We start from the raw sequence: 23944 nt of genomic DNA, 5'->3' as shown, positions 1-23944 counted from the left end.
GCAGAGGAACCAGAGATCAAATTGACAACATCCGCTGGATCATCAAAAAAGCAAGAGAGTGTTCCAGAAAAACATCTATTTCTACTTTATTGACTATGCCAAAGCCTTTGACTGTGTGGATCACAATAAACTGTGGAAAATTCTTCAAGAGATGGGAATACCAGACCACCTGACCTGCCTCTTGAGAAACCTGTATGCAGGTCAGGAAGCAACAGTTAGAACTGGACATGGAAAAACAGACTGGTTCCAAATAGGAAAAGAAGTACGTCAAGGCTATATATTGCCACCCTGCTCATTTAACTTATATGCAGAGTACATCATGAGAAACTCTGGGCTGGAAGAAGCACAAGCTGGAATCAAGATTGCCAGGAGAAATATCAATAACCTCAGATATGCAGATGACACCACCCTTATGGCAGAAAATGAAGAGGAACTAAAAAGCCTCTTGATGAAAGTGAAAGAGGAGAGTGAAAAAGTTGGCTTAAAGCTCAACATTCAGAAAACGAAGATCATGGCATCTGGTCCCATCACTTCATGGGAAATAGATGGGGAAACAGTGGAAACAGTGTCAGACTTTATTTTTGGGGGCTCCAAAATCACGGCAATTGGTGATTGCAGCCATCAAATTAAAAGACACTTACTCCTTGGAAGGAATGTTATGACCAACCTAGATAGCATATTCAGAAGCAGAGACATTACTTTGCCAACAAAGGTCCATCTAGTCAAGGTTATGGTTTTTCCAGTGGTCATGAATGGATGTGAGAGTTGGACTGTGAAGAAAGCTGAGCACCAAAGAGTTGATGCTTTTGAACTGTGGTGTTGGAGAAAACTCTTGAGAGTCCCTTGGACTGCAAGGAGATCCAACCAGACCATTCTAAAGGAGATCAGTCCTGGGTGTTCTTTGGAAGGAATGATGCTAAAGCTGAAACTCCAGTACTTTGGCCACCTCATGCAAAGAGTTGACTCATTGGGAAAGACTCTGATGCTGGGAGGGATTGGGGGTAGGAGGAGAAGTGGACGACAGAGGATGAGATGGCTGGATGACATCACCAACTCAATGGACATGAGTTTGGGTGAACTGCGGGAGTTGGTGATGGACAGGGAGGCCTGGAATGCTGCAGTTCATGGGGTTGCAAAGAGTTGGACACGACTGAGTGACTGAACTGAACTGAACTGAATTGATGCGGAAAAGGCAAATAGCAAGAACTAGTTTTCTTCAATATAAAATCCAACACTTAAAAGGTCAGATATCTGCAGAAATTAATTTTAAAATTTAATATAAATGGAATTCTTGACATAAATTGTCTCACAGAGAAGGCAACAGAGATCAGCTTGCAGCCTAAATTTAATTGAATAGATTTCCTGGAGATATCATGCCTTGTCGTAGAGCCCCGTTCAAGTGGTCATACAAATTTTTCATCTAACGTAGAATTTGAGCTTCCTTGCGTAGAGCACAAAAACCACTGCATTCCATAATTTTCTAATCTATTGATTTTTGGTTCCCATACATTGGAACATAAAATTGATCCTGGTGGCTCAGACGGTGAAGCGTCTATCTACAATGCAGGAGACCTGGGTTTGATCCCTGGGTCAGGAAGATTCGCTGGAGAAGGCAATGGCACCCCACTCCAGTACTCTTGCCTGGAAAATCTCATGGACAGAGGAGCCTGGTAGGCCGCAGTCCATGGGGTCGCAAAGAGTCGGACACGACTGAGAGACTTCACTTTCACTTTCATGCCATCAGTAATGACAATCTAAGAACACAGGAAAAAGTCTGAATAGCAATAAGGACATATTAGCAAATCATAGGAGAAGGCAATGGCACCCCACTCCAGTACTCTTGCCTGGAAAATCCCACGGACAGGGGAGACTGGTAGGCTGCAGTCCATGGGGTCGCTAGGAGTCGGACACGACTGAGTGACTTCACTTTCACTTTTCACTTTCATGCATTGGAGAAGGAAATGGCAACCCACTCCAGCGTTCTTGCCTGGAGAATCCCAGGGACGGGGGAGCCTGGTGGGCTGCAGTCTATGGGGTCGCACAGAGTCGGACACGACTGAAGCGACTTAGCAGCAGCAGCAAATCATAAGAATATTATTCCAAAAAATAATATTGGAAGGTTGTGAATCTCAACACCATTCCATGATATTAGAGAGATATTCATAAACATTTTACAGAGAAGTGAAAGAATGGCTTTATTTACAAAATATATAATACCAAAAGTAAGTAGAATTAAAGCTTCATTTAATGGGAAATAATTTTATGGGAAGAAAAGTTGTATCTTAAAGTTGAGCGTATCCAGGGCCTTATTTTATTTTAGATAAATATAGGTAAGCAGACCTTCATTATTTCTATTTTGGTATATTAAAGTTTGAAAAATGATTCTGAAAAACAACTAAAAGCATATGATTTGCCATTTACCTTTGAGATATCCCACAGAATCAACTAAATATGACATCTGACCTTCACCACAGAAGCGTCTTCTAACCCTGTGTAGTATAGACAGTGTACTCCAGGGTTCTGTTAAATGCTGCGTTTTCACTATATGCTGATAATGGCACTGGAACAGGGAATACAAATGAATTGTTTCATATTTACCTTAAACTTTAAATAAATGCAACAGAAATGATTTCAAGTCATCTCATTGACATACTATTTCCAGCAAATGAAAGGTCAGAGTGCTTTCTTTTTTAAATTTTCTGCAAAGAAATATAAGTTAGTACAGAAAAGGGGATTTAAAGTCCTCAAAACTCAGTTAATTTTTTTTTTTTTAGGATAGAATTGATAGTCATATCTAGGAATACAGTTTTTAAGTCTGCTTTGTCAGCTGGCCAGCTATTCCAGATCCAGAGGGATGCTCCAAATCTGGCTTGAGTTATTTTACTATAATTTTAGAGAAACCAGTAGTGCCTCTTTTGTGGCATTTAAATGATATTGTTGTGTTCTACATTGCTGAGTGAGTACCTTTAAAATAGACTAGGAGGTTGACATATTCTTTTTGTGCAGTATCACTAGGAAAGAGTTGAAATACTAGTTCGTAAATAAAAATATTTTTCTTATAACAAAACTAAAAATTACTCAATCACCTGTCTATGTATTCACAAATATTACCTTGGGGTGTTTTCTACATTCGCTTTAGTAGTTCTGTCTACAACCCATTGTTAAGCTTGCTATTATTTTTGTGATTTATGAACATTAAGACTTGGTTTTCTTTTCCCTCTAGGATTCCCTGCCCTGACTGGAACTGGAACAATCAATGTCATAGTGGATGACATCAATGACAATGTCCCCACTTTTGCCAGTAAAATGTATTTCACGACAATTCCTGAAGATGCACCAACTGGGACAGATGTTATATTGGTAAATGCCTCAGATATTGATGCTTCAACCAATGCGGTTATCAGGTCAGTGCCTTTTCCTTTGTAAATTTTTTTTTTCCAGTGTTACAGCTCCATTTTATTTAGAAGATAGCAGGAGAGAGAGAGAGAGAGAGAAAGAAAAGAGCGTACGCACGTGGGAGAGAGAGTCCCTGAGAAAGCGCTTTGGCTCCTCCTCTTATATGTTCTTTTCCTCCACCTGGGCCTGCCCTATGCAAATTGGGCTTAGCCAGGAGTGCTGTTTGTTCTGCTTGAAGTCTTCACTCTGGTCTTCAGACCTTCCTTTGACCTTCTTTGTCTTTTAGCCACCGCCATTTTGGACTCCTTTTCCCTATTCTACCTACCTAACATTCCCCCCTCAAGAGATGGGAGGCCCAATTCTTTGGGAATAAGGGCATCGAGGTCTTTCTGGCTACTTCCTGCTGAACTGGGGTGGCGAGGGGTATTGGGCCTCCCCCTCTTGCTAGTCTCAATCCTCAGAGTCCTTATAGCGGTGTCCAAGGGTGTGTGATATTTTCCGTGGTCAGCTGTAGTTTTATATCTTTGTTGAACTGGCACTGCATGTTGTAGCTGGTTGACCTGGGCAGAGACAAAATAGGTTAGACAATTGACAGTACATGGAATAAGCATAAGCATCATCAATATAGCATAACAAGGACTAGTAGGGTCATTGGTCAATTTTAAATTCACATTGCCAGGATGGCTCAAGTCCCTCCTTGTTCAGGGATCAGAAGATCTATCTCCTGTCTGTCTTAGAGTACAGTCTCTGTCAAGCTGTGTTGGCTCCTTAGAGTTATCCTGAGAAATCTTATCCCCAGAGACCATATTTTGGGGGTGTTCATTAGAATGGCACTCATTGGTAGTTCTGAATAGGTATCTGAGATCTCCCAGGGGCTCACAGGTGTATGGAGTGTCCTCTTCTGTTTTCTTCCATGGCTTGACTCATGAGTAGTGAATCCAGGAGTCATGTCCTGGTACCTTGACTGCTGTGGGGGTAGAAAGTATTACAGGGTAGGGGCCCTTCCATGTGGGCTGGAGTTGAGCCTTTGGGGACCCATCTTTCCAGACTTTAATTAGGACTTGAGTTCCTGGAGCATATAGTGGTGACTCTTTAGAATCTTTTGGGTCCTGGTTCATACCCCACAAGCGTATATCCTGTTGGCATTGCCCAATGGCCATGGTATAAGATTGGAGGGTCTGAACCTCTGGATCTAGGAAGAGGTCATTGACATAAACAAAAGGTCTCCCATATAGCATCTCATAAGGACTAAGACCAACCTGTTCTTTAGGGGCAATGCAGGTGCAGAGGAGAGCTACTGGTAAAGCCTCCTTCCATCCCAGGGAGGTCTCCTGGGTTATCTTTTTTATCGCTGATTTTAAAAACTGATTGGCTCTGTAAATTTTGATTACTTTTCTCATTAAACATTAGTCTTTGAATGAAATCATATAATGCTTCATTTCATTGGAAATGTCATATATTAACACCTAACCCTATTGAAAGTAAGTGAAAGTTTTAGTTGCTCAGTCATCTTCAACTCTTTGTGACCCCATGGACTGTAGCCCACCAGGCTCCTCTGTCCATGGAATTCTTCCAGCAAGAATACTGGAGTGAGTAGCCATTCTCTTCTCCAGGGGATCTTCTTGACCCAAGGATTGAACCCTGGTCTCCTACATTGCAGGCAGATTCTTTACTGTCTAAGCCACCAGGAATTATTGCTAAATAACTAACTGTGCCTAAAATGAGGGTTAAAACAATAATGATCTTATTGTTCTAAAATTGTATCTTATTAATTTTATTTATATTCTTATTGCATTTCATCCTTTGGTAATTTAGGAATTAGGACACAGCTCAGGGGGAGGAGATTTTCATGTTCCATGTGGTTGACTAGTATTACTTAGTGGTATTTGCCTGGTGACTGTCTGGAGGACCCAAGATGGCTTCACTCACATGCATGGTGCCTTGGCAGGGATGGCTGGAACATCAGGCTCCATTGAGACGCTTCTCTGCTCTTGTGGTCTCAGGGCTTTTAAATGTGATTCTTCAGCAGAGTAGTTGGACTTCTTTATATGGTAGAAAACCCTCTGGGTTCCAAGGACCTCAGGTGAAAGCTGCTACCGTTCTTAAAAGCCAGGCCTTGAAGTGGCAGTGCATCGCTTCTGGAATACTTTGTTTGTCATTGCTGCCATGCCCAGCCCAGAGTCCCTGGGCTAAAACTCTTATATTTAAATGTGAAAACTCTTCAAATAACTATTGTCTCATACAGTCAAATATAATACAAATTGATGCTATTTTTATTTTGCAAAAATTATCATATTCACTCATAAATTAGTTCAGTTCAGTTTAGTCACTCAGTCATGTCCAACTCTTTGCAACCCCATGGACTGCAGCACGCCAGGCCTCCCTGTCCATCACCAACGCCTGGAGTTTACTCAAACTCATATCCACTGAGTCAGTGATGCCATCCAACCATCTCATCCTCTGTTGTCCCCTTCTCCTCCCACCTTCAATCTTTCCCAGCATCAGGGTCTTTTCAAATGAGTCAGTTCTTTGCATCAGATGGCCAAAGTATTGGCGTTTCAGCTTTAGCACAACATATCAGAAGCTCCTAACCTTTTCTGTTTCTCATCTTGGCATTCTGCTTCCTTTTACTGATACTGTCTCACTTTCTTTGTCTTCTTGTCCTGATGGCTAACAGTCATCTTTTCTACCTCTGTATTCCTTTTCTGTGTATTCCTCCTACCAAGATCCTCATTCAGTCCATAATTATATCATGCCCAGATTAACGTAATAAAAATCAGCTTACTTTTCTGACTCTGATTTATAACCCTTCCAATCTATATACCATACTCTTCTGTATAAGGGCTTCCTATGTGCCACTAGTGTTGAAGAACTGCTTGCCGATGCAGGAAATTTATGAGACTCGGGTTCGATCCCTGAGTCAGGAAGATCCCCTGGAGGAGGAAATGGCAACCCACTCCAGTGTTCTTGCCTGGAGAATCCCATAGAGAGAGGAGTCTGGTGGGCTATGGTCCATAGGGTCGCAGAGTCAGACCCGACTGAAGCAACTTAGCATGCATGCATCCTGTATAATTTTGAAGCCCTTACGACATCCCAGGTACTTTGTTAAGTTCTGAGGAGTTAAGCACTTCCATTCTCATAAGGAGAAATCTTTAATATAGAAGGTAATTTTGCTGTATTACAATTATAGCACCTTGTAACAAGCATAGTTTAAACACAACATGTGTGGAATCAATAGTCAGTGAAACCTGAGGAAATAAGTAGAAGCGATGATTTTTGGAAAGACAGAGGAATAGTTTATGAACAAATAAAGGATTAAAGACATTCTAAGCAAAGACAGAAACAGGCACAAAGGTAAAGCTATACAAAGACATAGCATCAGAAAAATAAAGCTATTCAGTATGGTTGGTGTGGGTTAGGAATGAGCCTTGAATACCATATGAGAAGATTCACATTGTTTTTTGCATCTAGTTGGAGAAACAACTGAAATGTTTTAAGGTGGCCAGTAACACGACTAGTTTACATTTTATGATAATTCCTCTCAACTCTGTACAAAGCAATTTGGATGAAGCAGAGTCAGTCAGTGAATGAAAGAACAATGGCAATAATATGAACCCCCTTGCTCTGTATTTCAGCTTTAACAGTGAAACTCCCCCATCCTCAAAAGCTTTGAACTTCCAGTTTGCCTAGGGCATAAGGCCTAGTTTGCATATTCCAGCCACTCCATGAATGACCCCAGCATCTCTCCAAGTTTATTCTGCACAAATCTTCAATGTATAGCCAAACATTCAGCCTCACTGGATCACTTTCTGCTTCTGGGAAAAGGATTTGTGCTTTCCCAAGCATTCTGGCTCTGTTCAAGTCCTTCTCTATCCTAGAGCAGGGTTCTCCAAACACAACCTGCAGGCCAAATTCCAGCCAGAGACTACTTTTGTAAACAAAGTGTTACTGGAACATAGCCACGCCTGTTCATGTGTGTATTGTCTATGACTAATTTTGCATTACAAGGGCAAGCTGAATGCAGCAACAGAGATCTGATGGTGTAAAGAGCTGAAAATATTTACTTATATTACTAATATTTACTAAAATATTTACTAATTTAAAATAGCTACTGATCTTTTATAGCAAGTTGTTGACTCCTAGCCTAGAATACCTTCATTCTCCCTTTTCATTACTATTGTAAGATGTGTGTGTGTTCAGTCACCACCAACTCTTTGTGACCCGATGGGCTGTAGCCCGCCAGGCTCCTCTGTCCACGGGATTTCCCAGGCAAGAATACTGGAATGGGTTGCTATTTCCTACTCCAGTGCATCTTCTTTGACCCAGGGAGTCTCTTGCATCTCCTGCCCTGGCAGGCAGATTCATCACCACTGCACTACCTGAGGAAGCCCTATTGTAAGATGAGTAACTCTTTTAAGTGAGTAACCCCTTTAAATCTTAACCTAAATTTACTGTTCTCCAGGAAAGGCTTTTCTAGTCAAAAGCAATCTCTTTGTCTTCTGAATTCCTGAAACAATGCTTCTGAGCAGTTTCAGAGCACATAGCACTTAAATATATGGCCTGGTTTTGCCTTTACTTTTTCATGTATCTTTCTTCTATCTAGGATATAAGCTTGAGTTCAGAAATTTTTTACCTACCTAATCCATGTTTCTATCTGTTAGTTCATCTTACCCAAATATAAGGGCTTCCCAGGTGGTGAGAATCTAAAGAACCCGCCTGCCAAAGCAGGAGACATAAGAAACGTGGGTTTGATTCCTGGATCAGGAAGATCCCCTGGAGGAGGAAATGGCAACCCTCTTCAGTATTCTTGCTTGGAGAATCCCCATGGACAGAGAGCCAGGTGGGCTACAGTCCATAGGGTTGCCAAGAGTTGGACATGACTAAATTAACTTCGCATGCATGCATGCACCCAAATATAAAGATGGATTATAATAGATTAAAAATGATAGTTTATTGTAGCTAAGTGTGTATACTGTTATAAACATAAAGCTAAATTTTGAATTTGTGTCACATACTAATTACAATGCCAGGTGCTTTTCAAAAGAAATTACATTTGACACTCAAAAACTACCAAATGAAAGGAATACATACATGCATAATACTTTATAGATAGAGAAGATTTAGAAAGTTTAAGAAATTTTATGAATTTAAGTACTTGAGTGAGATCAAAATTCATGTCCAAGGGAATTATATTACAGAGTTCAGTTTCTAAACTATTACTAGATCATCATATTCTAGCAGCCCACAACACAGTTCCTTATGATCGTAGTAAATCTCAGGAAGAGGTTAAAAAAAAGATTCATAAAATCAAATGGGGATAATTCAGCTTTACAAATGCAACAATTGATTGAGATTTTAGATAATAATGATCTGTTTATACCAGTAATTTGAAACAGTAAATTTCTTGAGTCAGAAAATAAATGAAGATCTTTGTGGTTTGACATTGAACTCTGTGTGTGTGCTCATTCTCTTCAATCGTGTCCAACTCTTTGAGACCTCGTATACCGTAGCCCGCCAGGTTTCTCTGTCCACGGGATTTCCCAGGCAGGAATACTGGAGTGGGTTCCCATTTCCTTCTCCAGGGGACCTTCCTGACCCAGGGATCAAAAATGTGTCTCTTACGTTTCCTGCATTGGCAGGCAGGTTCTTTAACACTAGTACCATACGATAAAGAACTAAATCATTGTAAACCAATCCTACATCAACACACTTTCACAAGAGTTGTTTTTGGGCTTAGCATGAGCTACAGCATTTTGTGTCTCCCCTGAAGGCTCCCAGGCTGTGTCTCATCTTCCTTCTACTGTAGGATAATGGGAAAAGTGCACGTTGAGGTCATAAACACAGAAGTTCAAAGTCTTCATCTGCCATTTATAGACTTTATGCATCTTTGTGCAACTATATTAGCCTCCCTTAGACTCAAATTCCTTATCAAGTAAAAATCCAGTACAAAACCACACTATTAGGACGGTTCTGAGGCTTAAATGAGGAAATAAATGAAATCCTTGTTGTCTGCTGAGTACATACTAAGAACACAATAAGATGCTACAAAACTAAAGAACAGCATGAAAGAATGAAAGTGTTAGTCATTCAGTAGCCTGCCAGGCTCCTCTGTTCGTGGGGATTCTCCAGGCAAGAATACTGGAATGGGTAGCCATTCCCTTCTCCAGGGCATCTTCCTGACCTAGGGATCAAACGTGGATCTCTTGTGTTGCAGGCGGATTCTTTACCATCTGAGCCATTAGAGAAGCATAGGTGTTTAGATTTAAGAAGGTAGCACAAGACTTGATCTAATAAAGTTCATAACCATACAGAAAACTAATTTGGATCAGAGAAACAGTACAGAGATTCATGAAAGATGAGAAGTGAACCAAAACTAAAAAAAAAAAAAAATTAAGTGGAGGAAACCCAGGCATATGATCTTGGCAGTCTGTTCATTTTATATTGTCACATATGCTTCTTTTCTCTGTCTTGTTTTTTTAACTTACAAGTATAAATTTGATTAAAACTGGTATTATAGATATTGTGAGATAGTAAAGGATATCTAATATTTAGGATGCACTTTTCATACATTTCAGAAACAAAGAAAGTCTAGAAAAAACTAACCACATGTTAACATGACAATTTAGTCTTTACTTTTTGAAAATAGTAAATATATTAGCTACCTTTAAACAGTCTTATGTGCAATAGCATAAAATAAAGACTAAAGACTTTACAGTTCAAAGTTCTTTTATGGATTATTGAGTTCAGCATGGGCCAGAACTCTCATCATTTGCCTTTCAACACATTGCTCCATCTAATATACCATGACGTTCTCATATGCAAGACATCCAAATCAAATTTGCATGCTTTTTGTATCCTTCTTATTTTTATATGTGAATGCTTAAGGGAACAAATATTTGATTGAACCCTGACCTTTGCTGTCATAAAAAAAAGCTTGTGGCACTATGAAGCACTTTTTCTCTCCCTATTAATTTATCCCAAAATAAACTCACATACTTCTCATAACCCAGGTTTCTACAGACTTTCTCTAAAAGGTAAGACAATGTGATTATTTCATGACTCCTGAATTTCTAACTTCTAAACCTATGATATTTTTATTTTAATATCGGGAATAGGTATTGTCTACTGTGTAAGGGTGTTAATAATCAGTAATAGTACTTTTATGAGGAGTCACTTCTGGTCCAGGAAATACAGTCTATGTTGTTCTTACTCCGGATCTTGCATGTGAAGTTGCCATAAGATGTTCGAATCTGAGTGATACAAAGTATTTTATCAATTTTGAAATCAGTTCTCAACCAAACTCCCTCTCTATGCTCCATCTATTTAGCTCTCATTTTATAGAACCTCTTTTGTTTAACAAAAAAAGAACACGTAGCTCCTTAACAGTTCCTGATGTCTCTCAAGAAGGATGAAGGTGCCAAAATGTTTGTTTTAAACAATGAACTTAATAGGAAGAATGTGCACTGGCTGCGATGTAAAGTTTTCCTGCTGTTTCTATTAGACACTTGCTGTTGCTATGTTTTTATGGACACAAAGCAAACTATAGAAACACCCGTTAGTTCCAATAAGGGCATTTGCTTGTTGGCATGAAGGAGAAGACTTGAAAGATATCCATTTCCTCATTTCCTCGCTACCCTCCAACAGAAAACATTCTGGACCACAGCCAACTTCTGAACCTTCAAGCTTAGCTACTTCTTTCCTAGCTGAGCTCTCAGAAATATACACAGACAGCCTTTTCTTTAGAAAGAAGAGAGAAGCTATTCTCAGTGGAAACTCCTGCCCACTAACCAATCTGGTTAGCATCAAAATATCCATGAAGGTGTCATACCACTCCTTACAACAGGAAAGCAAAGCAGTGTGGCCATATGAGGAATAGCAAATGAGAGAATTAGTAACTAGGAATGTCTCTGTATGAATAATCAGTTCTTGAGCTGTTCTGGATAGTCAGTTCAGTTCAGTTCAGTTCAGTTGCTCAGTCGTGTCTGACTCTCTGCAACCGCATGAACCGTAGCACGCCAGACCTCCCTGTCCATCACCAACTCCCGGAGTTCACTCAGACTCACATCCATCGAGTTGGTGATGCCATCCAGCCATCTCATCCTCTGTCGCTCCCTTCTCCTCCTGCCCCTAATCCCTCCCAGCATCAGAGTCTTTCCCAATAAGTCAACTGTTCACATGAGGTGGCCAAAGTATTGGAGTTTCAGCTTTAGCATCAGTCCTTCCAAAGAACACCCAGGACTGATCTCCTTCAGAATGGACTGGTTGGATCTCCTTGCAGTCCAAGGGACTCTCAAGAGTCTTCTCCAACACCACAGTTCAAAAGCATCAATTCTTCAGCACTCAGCTTTCTTCATAGTCCAACTCTCAATATGTGTCATATACAGTGTTTGGTTTTTAGAGAACAAGACCTTCCACTGATCTTTTCTGGTATATTACAGCACACAGCAGATAGATACCTTTTAGATGTATTTAACAGATGTTCATCTGTGATCCTGGCCACTGACCACAATATTAGAGCAAGAGCCTGATTTATGCTTTCAGGCTGGTTTATTTAAAATATGATAGTCTTCTGAGTATATTCTAGGGACTTGCATGATTTAGGAAGCTCACAAACCTTGTGAAGACCTGCTTGAGGTCATAGGACATCTTGCCATAAAGACTGTTAATGTGCTGTTCACATAAAATGTGAACTAGCATATTCTTTCATTGTTCTGTGATCTTACTTGTAATGTTTTCCCTGACTTTTCTGCCTCGCTCGTTAAAATTCTAGTAAATAGATGTTGCAGCATTAAAGCTGGAAGAAATATGCCCGTGTCTGTTCTCTGTTTTAGTTATAGGATCATTGGTGGAAATTCTCAGTTCACCATCAACCCATCCACAGGACAAATCATCACCAGCGCATTGCTAGACAGGGAAACAAAAGAGAATTATACTTTAGTGGTTGTTGCCAGTGATGCTGGGTCCCCGGAACCTCTTTCCAGTTCTACCAGTGTGCTCGTCACGGTGACTGATGTCAACGACAACCCACCAAGATTTCAGCATCACCCCTATGTCACACACATCCCGTCTCCTACTCCGCCAGGTAACCAAACCGCCTCTGATGTCTCACAGATAAATAAAAACTATGTATTGAGCACTTCCTATAATTACATTTCTATTTTTTCTACAGGTATATTTCTGATGTAGCCAAAGTTTGCAAATCCTCTAAAATTAAACTCTAGCTTAAAGCAGTTGAAGGAACATTGACTCTTGCAAACTAATTTTTTCTTCTCAGACCAATTGTATTTAAGATTTCATAATTGCCACAGCTTTCCTAGTGCTATTTCTTAATTTTAATTGAATATTGGTAAATATGAAAATAGATTTCACTTTGTAGTCAAGTAGGTTTCTATCCTGAGATGTAATTTGTGTGTGCCCTAATAGGAAGGACATTATCTATTTTTCATGCCATGTCCTTATATTATACCCGAAACATTATCTTGGAGGTACTACGCTCTCAACTGTATTCATTCTTACAAAATTAATATTTTATCCAATGCTTCATAAACAAATTTTCAAAAGGTTTATTGAAATAATCCTTCTAGTTAATTACTGCTATAAATATTTTTAACTTAGTTTTAATGGATGAAGTTTTTTCTATTAATATGTGTATGGAGCCAATAATGAACCATGTTCACATTGACAATATGTATTTATCTTTCAAACCCTCTTTTAAGTTTAGTTTGGGTTTATTTGCTTCTTTGGGAAGAATGTCCTACTCTCCTAGGAACTACACAAATCATCTGCCATTGGTAATTTTTGAAATGGATTTTGAAACTGGAAAATAAATAAATGAAGTTATAATTAATTTAATTTTCTCTCCTTTAAGATATTTTTAATGAGAGGGAAAAAAAAAAAAAAACAGATCCACAATTTCGCCTCTAGTGAATTTTGATCTTCTATTCACTTGAGAGGGTCTAGTTGCTACTAGTTGAAAGTATAAAATCCATAAATTTTTGTGTCAACTTTTTATTAAAAGAAAAAGCCAGTATCAAAGTCATGAATCCCTGGAGTGGGCCTTCAGCTGAAATGATGCTAGCAGGCATGGTTCTAGTTTCACCCAATGTGTAATGATGTAATATAACATCGCCTATACAAAGTGAGTAAGACTTAGGCATTTTCCCCCCTCATTAAACATACTGTAATTTAGCAGAATCACTGGCCTTCTTAAAATTAGACTACTTTTCACTTGTGTCACAAACTCTTCTGCAGGGCTAGGAGTGCAGGTTTGGGAAAGTTTTCTGAATAAGTCTATCAAAAGCATATCCTTATGGCAGCTTTTCAGTGTTATCTCCTCTACAGTCTGTTCCTCTTTGGCCTTAATCCCAAGCACTAACTTTTGGAATCCAAATTGAGTCCATTCTTCAATTCTTATTTCTTACTACACTATAATTGTTCATATATATGTATTGTGTATACATAATACACAATTGTTGTAGTATAATTGTTGTAGTACACACACATGTATATAAACACACATTCATATGTATACTTTATCTCCATATAAGAATAGCTCACAGATTAAAAAACTTTTCCCATAGAACAGTGGGCACAAGGAATTGACAATTATTTTTTAAGCATATTATTTTTGTTTATATGACTACATAAAATGTAATTCAAAGTATTTTAAGACATAATAGAGCAATTATGTGATTTTTCTGTTCAGCAAAAACATAGTTCTTAGCAGAACTCATGTATTATTGTGTTTGTTGGAAGTTATGTACAGATTTTTCTCCTAAGAACTATAATTTGGAATGATTATATTTGCTCTTCCCTGTGCTTCTCTCAAAGGTACACTGAAAAATATTAAATTCCATAGATTGTCTGGCTTTTAGGTAGACAATGGCAGGTCAGTCCCTGAAGACTACTGTTAAGTAGATTTGACTGGGGAAATTTTGAGACAATATAAGATATACTGTTCTCCTCTAGTAATTGTGAGAAAATAAAGTTGTATCAGGTAGCAGTAGAGTGCTTTATATAGTTTTAGTATACTGTTTTAACTTAGTATCAGACGTTTTATTGGGGTCCCATGTGATTTATAACTGCACACTCCCTCTTTTATAGGTTCCTTCGTCTTTGCAGTTACTGTCACGGATGCTGATATTGGACCAAATTCTGAACTCCATTATTCTCTTTCGGGTAGAAACTCTGAAAAATTTCACATTGACACACTGAGAGGAGCTATTATGGCAGCCGGAGCACTAAATGGCACTTCAGAAGTGACATTTTCTGTCTACGTAAAAGACGGTGGCTCAGTCCCCAAAACAGATTCTACCACAGTGACTGTTCGATTTGTGAACAAAGCAGATTTCCCTAAAGTCAAAGCCAAAGAACAGACTTTCATGTTTCCTGAAAACCAACCAGTAGGCACTCTGGTCACTACTGTAACAGGGTCTTCCTTGAGAGGAGAACCTTTGTCCTATTATATTGCAAGTGGCAATCTTGGCAACACACTCCAGATTGATCAGTTAACAGGACAGGTTTCCATAAGTCAGCCTCTAGATTTTGAAAAGATACAAAAATATGTTGTGTGGATAGAAGCCAGAGATGGAGGCTTTCCTCCTTTCTCCTCCTATGAGAAACTTGACATAACCGTGTTAGATGTCAATGATAATCCTCCTGTCTTTAAGGAAGATCCATTTGTATCTGAAATATTAGAAAACCTTTCTCCTCGAAAAATACTCACTGTTTCTGCAGTAGACAAGGACAGTGGGCCCAATGGACAGTTGGATTATGAAATCATTAATGGCAACAAAGAACACAGTTTCAGTATCAATCATGCCACTGGTGAAATTAGAAGCATTCGACCTTTGGACAGGGAAAAAATATCTCAGTATGTGCTTATTGTAAAGTCCTCAGACAGAGGCTCCCCTTCTCAGAGTACCTCAGTAAAAGTCATCATTAACATTTTAGATGAAAATGATAATGCCCCGAGGTTTTCGCAAATATTCAGTGCCCATGTTCCTGAAAATTCCCCATTAGGGTACACAGTTACACGTGTCACAACTTCTGATGAAGACATTGGTGTAAATGCAATTAGTAGATACTCTATAATGGACACAAGTCTTCCATTTACCATTAATCCCAGCACTGGGGATATTGTAATTAGTAGACCTTTAAATAGAGAAGACACAGACCGTTACAGAATCCGAGTTTCTGCACATGACTCTGGATGGACTGTAAGTACAGATGTCACAATATTTGTGACAGATGTCAATGACAATGCTCCAAGATTTAGCAGACCCTCCTATTATTTAGATTGCCCTGAACTTACTGAAATTGGCTCCAAAGTGACTCAGGTATCTGCGACAGACCCTGATGAGGGATCAAATGGACAAGTGTTTTATTTTATAAAATCTCAGTCAGAGTACTTCAGGATTAATGCCTCCACAGGAGAGATTTTCAATAAACAGGTCTTAAAATATCAAAATGTCAGTGGCTTCAGCAACGTGAACATCAACAGACATAGTTTTATAGTGACCTCTTCAGACCGAGGTAATCCTGCGTTACTTAGTGAGACAACAGTTACCATAAACACGGTGGACAGTAATGATAATGCACCACAATTTCTTAAAACTAAATATTTCACTCCAGTCACCAAACATGTGAAAGTTGGGACGAAGTTAATCAAAGTTACTGCAGTCGATGATAAAGATTTTGGCTTGAATTCTGAAGTGGAATATTTCATTTTGAATGAAAATCATTTGGGAAAATTTAAGTTAGACAATCACACAGGGTGGATTTCAGTAGCAGCTCCCCTGACATCTGACCTGAATCAAAACTTTTTGATCACCGTCACCGCAAAAGATAAGGGAAACCCTCCACTTTCATCCCAAGCAACTGTTCAAATAATTGTAACGGAGGAAAACTACCACACACCTGAATTCTCTCAAAGTCACATGAGTGCAACCATCCCTGAAAGCCATAGTGTTGGAGCCATTGTTAGAACTGTTTCTGCGAGAGATAGAGACACAGCTATGAATGGCTTAATTAGGTACAGTATTTCCTCAGGAAATGAAGAAGGCATCTTTGCAATCAACTCCTCCACAGGTGTATTAACACTCGCTAAAGCCCTTGATTATGAGCTCTGCCAGAAACATGAGATGACTGTTAGTGCTACAGACGGAGGATGGGTCTCAAGGACTGGTTACTGCAGTGTGACTGTAAATGTGATTGATGTGAATGATAATTCTCCAGTATTTCTCCCTGATGAATATTTCCCCACTGTTTTGGAAAATGCCCCCAGTGGGACAACAGTTATCCACCTAAATGCAACAGATGCTGACTCTGGCACCAATGCTGTGATCGCCTACACTATACAGTCATCTGATAGTGACCTCTTTGTCATTGACCCCAACACTGGAGTCGTCACCACTCAAGGCTTCTTGGATTTTGAAACCAAGCAGAGCTACCACCTTACTGTGAAAGCTTTCAATGTCCCCGATGAGGAGAGGTGCAGCTTTGCCACTGTTAATATCCAATTAAAAGGGACAAATGAATACGTGCCTCGTTTTGTTTCCAAACTTTACTACTTTGAAATCTCAGAAGCAGCTCCTACAGGTACTATTGTTGGAGAAGTATTTGCCAGTGACCGTGACTTGGGCAGTGATGGGGAGGTTCATTATTTGATTTTTGGTAACAGTAGAAAGAAGGGTTTCCAGATCAACAAGAAGACGGGACAGATTTATGTGTCTGGACTTCTTGATAGAGAAAAAGAAGAAAGGGTATCTTTGAAGGTACTGGCCAAGAATTTTGGCAGCATTCGGGGTGCAGACATAGATGAGGTCACTGTGAATGTCACTGTGCTTGATGCCAATGACCCCCCCGTTTTTAGTCTAAACATCTACAGCGTTCAGATCAGTGAAGGGGTGCCCACGGGGACTCACGTGACCTTTGTCAGTGCCTTCGACTCAGACTCTGTTCCCAGCTGGAGTAGGTTTTCTTACTTCATTGGATCAGGGAATGAAAATGGTGCCTTTTCCATTAATCCACAGACAGGACAGATCACCGTTACTGCAGAGTTAGATCGAGAAACCCTACCTATCTATAATCTCACTGTTTTGGCTGTGGATTCTGGGACCCCCTCCGCTACTGGAAGTGCCTCCTTATTAGTCATCCTGGAAGATATAAACGATAACGGGCCTATGTTGACCATCAGCGAGGGGGAAGTGATGGAAAACAAACGCCCAGGAACTCTGGTGATGACCCTTCAGTCCACCGATCCCGATCTCCCTCCCAATCAAGGCCCCTTTACCTACTATCTGCTGAGCACAGGTCCTGCCACCAATTATTTCAGTCTGAACACTGCGGGAGTTCTGAGCACCACCCGAGAGATCGACAGAGAGCAGATCTCCGACTTCTATCTGTCCGTGGTTACCAGGGATTCTGGCGTGCCTCAGATGTCTTCCACGGGGACCGTGCATATCACAGTCATAGACCAAAATGACAACCCATCACAGTCTCGGACGGTGGAGATATTTGTTAATTATTATGGTAACTTGTTTCCTGGTGGGGTTTTAGGCTCCGTAAAGCCACAGGATCCCGATGTGTTAGACACCTTCCACTGCTCCCTGACCTCGGGAGTGACCAGCCTCTTCAGTATTCCAAGGGGCACCTGTGATCTGAGCTCCCAGCCGAGGTCCACAGATGGCACGTTTGATCTGACTGTCCTTAGTAACGATGGCGTCCACAGCACAGTCACCAGCAACATCCGAGTTTTCTTCACGGGATTTTCCAACGCGACAGTGGATAACAGCATCCTACTGCGTCTTGGTGTACCGACCGTGAAGGACTTCTTGACCAACCACTACCTTCATTTCTTGCGCATTGCCAGTTCACAGCTGACGGGCCTCGGGACCGCTGTGCAACTGTATGGGGCTTATGAAGGGCACAACAGAACGTTTCTTTTGGCAGCTGTGAAGCGAAACCACAATCAGTATGTGAATCCCAGTGGTGTAGCCACTTTCTTTGAAAGCATCAAGGAGATCCTCCTGAGGCAGAGCGGAGTGAAGGTGGAGTCTGTGGATCACGACTCCTGTGCTCCTGGCCCATGTCAGAACGGAGGGAGCTGTGTCAGGAGGCTAGCCGTGAGCACTGAATTGAAGAGCCATGAGAGCCTTCCAGTCATCATCGTGGCAAACGAACCTCTGCAGCCTTTCTTATGCAAGTGTCTGCCGGGCTATACAGGCAGCTGGTGTGAAATTGACATAGATGAATGCCTTCCATCCCCTTGCCACAATGGTGGGACCTGTCACAATTTAGTGGGAGGGTTTTCGTGCAGCTGCCCGGATGGCTTCACCGGCCGGGCCTGTGAGCGAGACATCAACGAGTGCCTGCCTAGTCCCTGCAAGAACGGTGCCATTTGCCAGAACTTTCCAGGAGGCTTCAACTGTGTTTGCAAAACTGGATACACAGGTATGATGGTGTTCTTTTTTTGCCCACCAAGATTCTAGTCATATCAAGTATAATAGAAAGCTATGAACTTTGTCATCTTCAAATGGCTTTCTGTAAAGAATAGGCAGAATCATAGCAAATGCTTTAAGCGATTACTGTTGGCCAGACACTGTTCTAGGAACTTTATCTGTATTAATTTCACTTCTCAGGAGAAACCTGACAAGTGGTAGGCATAATGATTTTACAAGCTTTAAGAAAAGAAAACTTTTCTTAAGAAAAGTAGAGAGAAATTGAGTTGATTGTCTAAGGTGATTCGGTTGATTTGTTGTAGTCGGGATGTGAGCTTATACAGTTCATTCGGAGTTTAAATTCTTAGTCCAGCTACTGAGTGTCTTGTACAAGAGCAAAAACAGCATCTTATCTTCAAAAAAGTGTTCTAAAGTTAAAGGACATGGTGTATTTAAGGTATAAAATCTGGACTATTTTGTGTTCTAAAGAACTGTAATTGTTGTAAATTATTTTATCATCATCAATTTTATGATTTTCACCATAATTATCACTATGATTATTGAAATTTGACCCACACTGTGAAGAGATGAAGCAACAGTTGTAATTTAGATTGAGATCTAAATGCCTTGTTATTTCTAATAGTCGGGTAGAAAGTATCATTGGCTGATTTCTCAGGTTAGTGAGAGCAAAACTGAGTCACAATATACCATGATATTTTGGGAGCAGAATTAAATATATAGAGAAATTATTTGACTACTGTTTGTCATTCTAATAGAACATGATATATGCTTATAAATAGATCTTTGTTTCTAGCCCTACTTATCTATCTATCCATCATCTATTTATTAACTGATCTGTGGTTAGTGTACCTTCAAATGTGTATACATTTATGCTGTAGATAAGTTTGAGGAGAGACAATTTCTTTTCTATAATTTGTACACTATACCTTTATAGTACATACATGTTACATTGGGTTGCCCTGTGGTGTTTATTAACTCAGTGTAAAGTACAGTAAAATAGGTAAAACCAGGATATATTTTTTAAATTTTTGTAAGTATATTGTAGAATACTATTTTAAAAGAAGTTTTTAAGATAATTGTATTTGTATATAATATTTTTAAATGAAGCCTATCGTGTGTATACTTCATGGTTTTATATTTGGAGAACTGAATCACTTGATGATTATTTACAGCAAGTTTGAATAAGCCAAAGCAGATCATATAAGCTTTATCTTTTGACAAAATAATGTCCTTAAAATATAAATGAAGAAAAGGGGCAGCAAACATATGTATGGAAAGAATCAGGGGATTTGACAAAACTTGATTTATCTATAGCTTTTGGGAAGTCCCCTAATCTTGCTCGCTTTCAACTCCCCCATATATAAAATGAGAATAGTCATAGTTACTTATCTTTTAGGGTTGTTGTAATGAGTACAAATAATATTTGTAAAATATCTAGCACAGATTCCAACTTTCAATAAATAGCAATGCTAATTAGTAGCTTTAGTAGTAGTGTTAATATAATGGTTGATACAGAGGTATGCTATAGAATTTCTATAAAGGCAAGCCTCAGAGGCAGAAGGTAGGCATAAGACTTACCAGAGTTGTACTCTTACAGTTATGAATTACAGGGTTACATACATGTTATGAGTTCAGGATTTCCAGAAAACCTTTCTCAGTCTATCATCCACCTCTCCCACCCCCAGCCTCTCCAAATGACTTCCTCTATTGTGAATTCAACAATAAAGATTATTTATTAGTTCCATTTTAGTATGATACACTATTTCACACCTAGAGTGAGTTTACACTTAATCCTAGAATGAAGAAAGGGTAACTGCATTAGGTAATACATGGGGAGATGGAAAATGACATGAGTGTGAGCGAGACACATATGCTAATCTCAGCAGAAATGTTGCTTAAGGCATGGGGCATAGAACTAGCCTTTTCGCTTTACTCCTCTCTAGTTTGTTTCTTTATTTGTTTCATTATATTTAAACATACACTGCATCCTTTTCTAAATGTAGTTGTTGAAACTTCTAAGCATACCCGGCCTTCATTATGAAATATTAATAGCATTTATCAAATGGCTAATTGCAATACTGCTTAAAGTTACTTGCATCACAGACATTATTATTCATTTAGTTATTTAGTTCTTACAAATCTATTAAATGAATATTCTTATCCTTCTGATTGAAAGACAACAAATTAGATCTTAGAGAGAATACAGGTAAATGACTTGCCTCCAGCACGGCACAAGAAAGTGAGCTGAGTTTTGATGATAAGCTTTACTCCAGATCCTCTGCTCTTTATTTTTTTTTTTTTTAAATCTTCCAATTTTATTTTATTTTTAAACTTTACATAATTGTATTAGTTTTGCCAAATATCAAAATGAATCCGCCACAGGTATACATGTGTTCCCCATCCCGAACCCTCCTCCCTCCTCCCTCCCCATACCATCCCTCTGGGCCGTCCCAGTGCACCAGCCCCAAGCATCCAGCATCATGCATCGAACCTGGACTGGCAACTCGTTTCCTACATGATATTTTACATGTTTCATTGCCATTCTCCCAAATCTTCCCACCCTCTCCCTCTCCCACAGAGTCCATAAGACTGTTCTATACATCAGTGTCTCTTTTGTTGTCTCGTACACTGGGTTATTGTTACCATCTTTCTAAATTCCATATATATGCGTTAGAATACTGTATTTATGTTTTTCCTTCTGGCTTACTTCACTCTGTATAATAGGCTCCAGTTTCATCCACCTCATTAGAACTGTTTCAAAAGTATTCTTTTTAATGGCTGAGTAATACTCCATTGTGTATATGTACCACAGCTTTCTTATCCATTCATCTGCTGATGGACATCTAGGTTGCTTCCATGTCTTGGCTATTATAAACAGTGCTGCGATGAACATTGGGGTACACATGTCTCTTTCCCTTCTGGTTTCCTCAGTGTGTATGCCCAGCAGTGGGGTTGCTGGATCATAAGGCAGTTCTATTTCCAGTTTTTTAAGGAATCTCCACACTGTTCTCCATAGTGGCTGTACTAGTTTGCATTCCCACCAACAGTGTAAGAGGGTTCCCTTTTCTCCACACCCTCTCCAGCATTTATTATTTGTAGACTTTTGGATCGCAGCCATTCTGACTGGTGTGAAATGGTACCTCATAGTGGTTTTGATTTGCATTTCTCTGATAATGAGTGATGTTGAGCATCTTTTCATGTGTTTGTTAGCCATCTGTATGTCTTCTTTGGAGAAATGTCTATTTAGTTCTTTGGCCCATTTTTTGATTGGGTCGTTTATTTTTCTGGAGTTGAGCTGTAGGAGTTGCTTGTATATTTTTGAGATTAGTTGTTTGTCGGTTGCTTCATTTGCTATTATTTTCTCCCATTCTGAAGGCTGTCTTTTCACCTTGCTAATAGTTTCCTTTGATGTGCAGAAGCTTTTAAGGTTAATTAGGTCCCATTTGTTTATTTTTGCTTTTATTTCCAATATTCTGGGAGGTGGGTCACAGAGGATCCTGCTGTGATGTATGTCGGAGAGTGTTTTGCCTATGTTCTCCTCTAGGAGTTTTATAGTTTCTGGTCTTACGTTTAGATCTTTAATCCATTTTGAGTTTATTTTTGTGTATGGTGTTAGAAAGTGGTCCAGTTTCATTCTTTTACAAGTGGTTGACCAGATTTCCCAGCACCACTTGTTAAAGAGATTATCTTTAATCCATTGTATATTCTTGCCTCCTTTGTCGAAGATAAGGTGTCCATATGTGCGTGGATTTATCTCTGGGCTTTCTATTTTATTCCATTGATCAATATTTCTGTCTTTGTGCCAGTACCATACTGTCTTGATAACTGTGGCTTTGTAGTAGAGCCTGAAGTCAGGTAGGTTGATTCCTCCAGTTCCATTCTTCTTTCTCAAGATCGCTTTGGCTATTCGAGGTTTTTTGTATTTCCATACAAATTGTGAAATTATTTGTTCTAGCTCTGTGAAGAATACTGTTGGTAGCTTGATAGGGATTGCGTTGAATCTATAAATTGCTTTGGGTAGTATACTCATTTTCACTATATTGATTCTTCCAATCCATCAACATGGTATATTTCTCCATCTATTAGTGTCCTCTTTGATTTCTTTCACCAGTGTTTTATAGTTTTCTATATATAGGTCTTTAGTTTCTTTAGGTAGATATATTCCTAAGTATTTTATTCTTTTCATTGCAATGGTGAATGGAATTGTTTCCTTAATTTCTCTTTCTGTTTTCTCATTATTGGTGTATAGGAATGCAAGGGATTTCTGTGTGTTGATTTTATATCCTGCAACTTTACTGTAGTCATTGATTATTTCTAGTAATTTTCTGGTGGACTCTTTAGGGTTTTCTATGTAGAGGATCATGTCATCTGCAAATAGTGAGAGTTTTACTTCTTCTTTTCCAATTTGGATTCCTTTTATTTCTTTTTCTGCTCTGATTGCTGTGGCCAAAACTTCCAAAACTATGTTGAATAGTAATGGTGAAAGTGGGCACCCTTGTCTTGTTCCTGACTTTAGAGGAAATGCTTTCAATTTTTCACCATTGAGGATAATGTTTGCAGTGGGTTTGTCATATATAGCTTTTATTATGTTGAGGTATGTTCCTTCTATTCCTGCTTTCTGGAGAGTTTTTATCATAAATGGATGTTGAATTTTGTCAAAGGCTTTCTCTGCATCTATTGAGATAATCATATGGTTTTTATTTTTCAATTTGTTAATGTGGTGTATTACATTGATTGATTTGCGGATATTGAAGAATCCTTGCATCCCTGGGATAAAGCCCACTTGATCATGGTGTATGATCTTTTTAATGTGTTGTTGGATTCTGATTGCTAGAATTTTGTTAAGGATTTTTGCATCTATGTTCATCAGTGATATTGGCCTGTAGTTTTCTTTTTTTGTGGGATCTTTGTCAGGTTTTGGTATTAGGGTGATGGTGGCCTCATAGAATGAGTTTGGAAGTTTACCTTCCTCTGCAATTTTCTGGAAGAGTTTGAGCAGGATAGGTGTTAGCTCTTCTCTAAATTTTTGGTAGAATTCAGCTGTGAAGCCGTCTGGACCGGGGCTTTTGTTTGCTGGAAGATTTTTG

General features: G+C 39.3%; 1 protein-coding gene across 2 annotated transcripts in view; it reads left to right on the top strand.

Annotated features, from left to right (window-relative positions):
- FAT4 (FAT atypical cadherin 4) overlaps window positions 1–23944 on the top strand; it is a 190843-nt gene that overhangs the window by 123609 nt on the left and 43290 nt on the right. For both annotated transcript variants that reach the window (XM_019977566.2, XM_019977565.2), the window contains exons 7-9: window positions 3224–3404; window positions 12228–12478; window positions 14500–18849. In XM_019977566.2, the coding sequence (XP_019833125.2) occupies window positions 3224–3404; window positions 12228–12478; window positions 14500–18849 (4782 nt within the window). The remainder of the gene's footprint in view (window positions 1–3223; window positions 3405–12227; window positions 12479–14499; window positions 18850–23944) is intronic.

The sequence above is a fragment of the Bos indicus genome, chromosome 17, assembly GCF_029378745.1.
Source record: "Bos indicus isolate NIAB-ARS_2022 breed Sahiwal x Tharparkar chromosome 17, NIAB-ARS_B.indTharparkar_mat_pri_1.0, whole genome shotgun sequence".
NCBI lineage: Eukaryota > Metazoa > Chordata > Mammalia > Artiodactyla > Bovidae > Bos > Bos indicus.
Note: the sequence above shows the minus strand (reverse complement) of the source record. Positions and strands in the feature narration are given on the sequence as shown.